Source organism: Alligator sinensis, unplaced genomic scaffold (assembly GCF_000455745.1).
Source record: "Alligator sinensis unplaced genomic scaffold, ASM45574v1 scaffold1531_1, whole genome shotgun sequence".
In the NCBI taxonomy this organism is placed as follows: Eukaryota; Metazoa; Chordata; order Crocodylia; family Alligatoridae; genus Alligator; species Alligator sinensis.
The window spans coordinates 286,645-289,749 of record NW_005843164.1 but is presented as its reverse complement, the minus strand read 5'-3'; the positions used below and the strand labels follow the sequence as shown (position 1 = coordinate 289,749).

Here is a 3,105-nt window from a genome sequence, read left to right as displayed (position 1 = left end):
GAGGGGGGGGTGGCGCTCACCAGGTCCTTGACGGTTTCGGAGCGGTCATCCCACTCAGGGGAGCCAAAGACGTAGCGCCCCTCCATGATCATGCGCAGCATCAGCAGCTGCTTGCGGTGCCAGAAGGGCGGCGACCCGGCCAGCAGCGTGTAGAAGATCACGCCACATGCCCACCTGCCGGGCAGACATGTCACCTGCCTGCTGGGGAGGGGAAGGAGTAGGACACCCCCCTCCTTGCCCCGACCAACATGGGGCCATCTGCCCCCCTCCCAAGCCATGATACATGGGCTCTCCCAATCCCCCCCACCAAGACAGGACACATGGGCTATCCCAATCCAATCTCATCCCCAAGCCATGACGCATGGATTTTCCCAACCCCTCCCCCCACAAAGGTGATGGGCCCTTCCAACCCCCCTCCTCCCCAGATACATGGACTCTTTCATCCCCCCAGGACAGAGAGATGGATTCTCCCAATTCCTGCACCCTCCTGGACAGATAGGCCCTCCCGAACAGACAAATAAATAGTATCTTGTATTGCCCCCCTCCACAAATGAATGGGCTCTCCTAACATCCCCGTCTCCAATAGATAGATGAGCTCTCCCAACCTCCCTCCTCCCTGGCTAGGTGGGTTCATCTATTCCCAACCGCCCCTGGGGCAGAGAAATGGACTCTCCCAACCTCCCTGCCCTCCTGGATAGATGGATTCTGGCAGCCTCCCCCTCCCAAGATAGGCAGATGGAGTCTCCCATCCCTCCTGCCCTCAGGCAGGTGAATGGTGTCTTCTATTCCCCCCACCAAACAGATGGGCTCTCCCAACACCCCCCCCATGAACAAATGGACTCCCCCAACTCCCCCTCCAATGGGTGGATGGTCTCTCCCAATTGCCCTCCCCTGACAGATGGGTTCTTTCATTGCCCCCACCCTGCAGCAGTCAGACTCGCAGTGCCCCCACCCTCCTGGACAGATGGACCCTCCCACCTCTTGGTTAGGATCTCCCAATTCCTCCCCTGCAATAGGTAAATGGCTTCTTCCATTCCCCCCCAGCAGATCAGAAGATGGGCTCCCCCCCCCACCCGAGATGAGTTCTCCCAACCCCTCCCTTGGACAAATGGGCTCTTCCAACACCCACCATGGACATACAGGTTCTCCCTGGAAAAATTGTTTCTCCCACCCCCCCATACACAAATGGTCTCTCTCACAGAGTTGCAGCACCTCCCTCCACCACCAGGTGGCTCCGCCCCCTGCCCAGGCCCCACCCCCTGCCCAAGGGGGCGGGGTCACTCACAGGTCAACCTCGTGCCCGTAGCCCAGGTGGGTCTCGTCCATGGAGCACTTGAGGATCTCAGGGGCCAGGTACCCGGGGGTCCCACACAGCTCTGGGGGGCAGGGGGGTGGGGTCAGAGCCAGCAGGAGGAGGGGCCTGAGACCTGCCACCGCCCACTGGAGCCAGCATCGCTGGGTAACTGGGCCCAGCAATGCCACAGAACTGGGACTGGTATAGCCAGGAAACTGTTTGCAGTGGGGCCAGGGAGCTGACACTCTTTTGGGGAAGAACTGGGACCAGTATGGCTGGGGAACTGGGACTAGCATGGCCACATAACTGGGACTCTTGGAAGGGGGGGAACTGGGACCAGTACAGCTGGGGAGACTGAGACCAGCACAGCCAGGTGACTGGGATCCCTGGTTAGGAGAACTGGGACCAATAGAGCCACATAACTGGGAATCCTGGGAGAGGCAACATGAGACCAGTATGGACTGGGAACTTTGGGGGGCGGGGGGGAGGGAGGGAGAGACTGGGACCCGTATGGCCAAGTCACTGGTCCCCTGGGTGTCAAATCCCTTGATCTACCCCCCCCAACATTACCACCTCTAAGCCAGGCCACCCGCCGGCGCCCCAGCCCGTGGGCTCACCCCGCAGGCGCTGCCCGGGCGGGAGGTGGCAGGAGAAGCCGAAGTCGGAGAGGCGCACGCGCAGCTCCTCGTCCAGCAGGATGTTCTCAGGCTTCAGGTCGCGGTGCACGATGCCCTGGGCGTGCAGGTAGCTCACGGCCTCCAGCAGCGCCCGCATGATGCCCCTGCGCGGGGCGGGAGGGGAGATGGGGCGGGAGCAGTGCCTGTCACAGCCACTGGGGGGCAGCCCCCTAGAACCCAGGTAGGGGAGGGACTCTCTGGCCCGTCTTCCTTCCCCCTTGGGCATCTCTAAGGTCTCTTCTTTCTTAGCCGGGACACAAAAAGGGGGCACAGGTCCACCCCTGGCCACCAGGGGGCACCAATGACCATCCCTGTAGGCCTCAAGCAGGGAAGGGACTCTCTGGCCTGTCTTCCTTCCCCCTTGGGCATCTCTATGGTCTCTTTCTTGGCTGGGCCATGAAAAGGAGTGGGTGCAGTCCCACCCCTGGACCCCGGGGGTGCCAAAGTACAGCCCAGTAGGTCTCGGGCAGGGACAGACTCTCTGGTATGTCTTCCCCTGGGCATCTCTATGGTCCCGTCTTGGCTAACCTGACCACGAGGACCCTCCTGGCCCTGGCCCTGGCCCTGCCCCAGCCCCAGCCCCAGCCGGGGGCTTTTCAGGGATCAGGGGGACACAAGCTGGGGCTATGTGGAAGTGGAGGTGGTTTGTAGGTGCCACGAGGGGATGTTCTGGTACGTCTTCCTCCAGGCATCTCTATGGCTCCCCACCCAATGACAGCGTTCAGGGCTTGCCTCACTTCCTCCTAATTGCCCAGCAAGGGGCGACTGGGAGTGCGGGGGGGCACTTACCTGGCCTCCTTTTCGCTGAGGGTCACCTTCTCGGTCAGGTAGTCGAAGAGCTCCCCTCGCCGCATCCTGGGGCAATAGAGGAGGGGGTATTAGCCGGGGGGGGGGGAATAAGACCCCCCTTCCAGAGCCAGGGGCAATTCCAACCTCCACCACCACCATAGTGTGGCCCTGTAGGCACTCTGGCCCCTCTTTGCTAGGCATCTCTATGGTCTCGCCCATCTCAAGGCTGCTGGTCTTATTCATAGATTCATAGATGTTAGGGTCAGAAGGAACCTCAATAGATCATCGAGTCCGACCCCCTGCATAGGCAGGGAAGCGTGCTGGGGCTAGATGGCACCCGCTCGA

General features: G+C 61.4%; 1 protein-coding gene across 1 annotated transcript in view; it reads right to left on the bottom strand.

Moving 5' to 3' along the window:
* PHKG2 (phosphorylase kinase catalytic subunit gamma 2) overlaps positions 1 to 3,105 on the bottom strand; it is an 8,693-nt gene that overhangs the window by 2,724 nt on the left and 2,864 nt on the right. Inside the window, exons 4-7 of the mRNA XM_025194134.1 lie at positions 2,761 to 2,826; positions 1,912 to 2,075; positions 1,286 to 1,376; positions 19 to 174 (exon numbers count right to left, since the gene is read on the bottom strand). Coding sequence (XP_025049919.1) covers positions 19 to 174; positions 1,286 to 1,376; positions 1,912 to 2,075; positions 2,761 to 2,826 — 477 coding nt within the window. The remainder of the gene's footprint in view (positions 1 to 18; positions 175 to 1,285; positions 1,377 to 1,911; positions 2,076 to 2,760; positions 2,827 to 3,105) is intronic.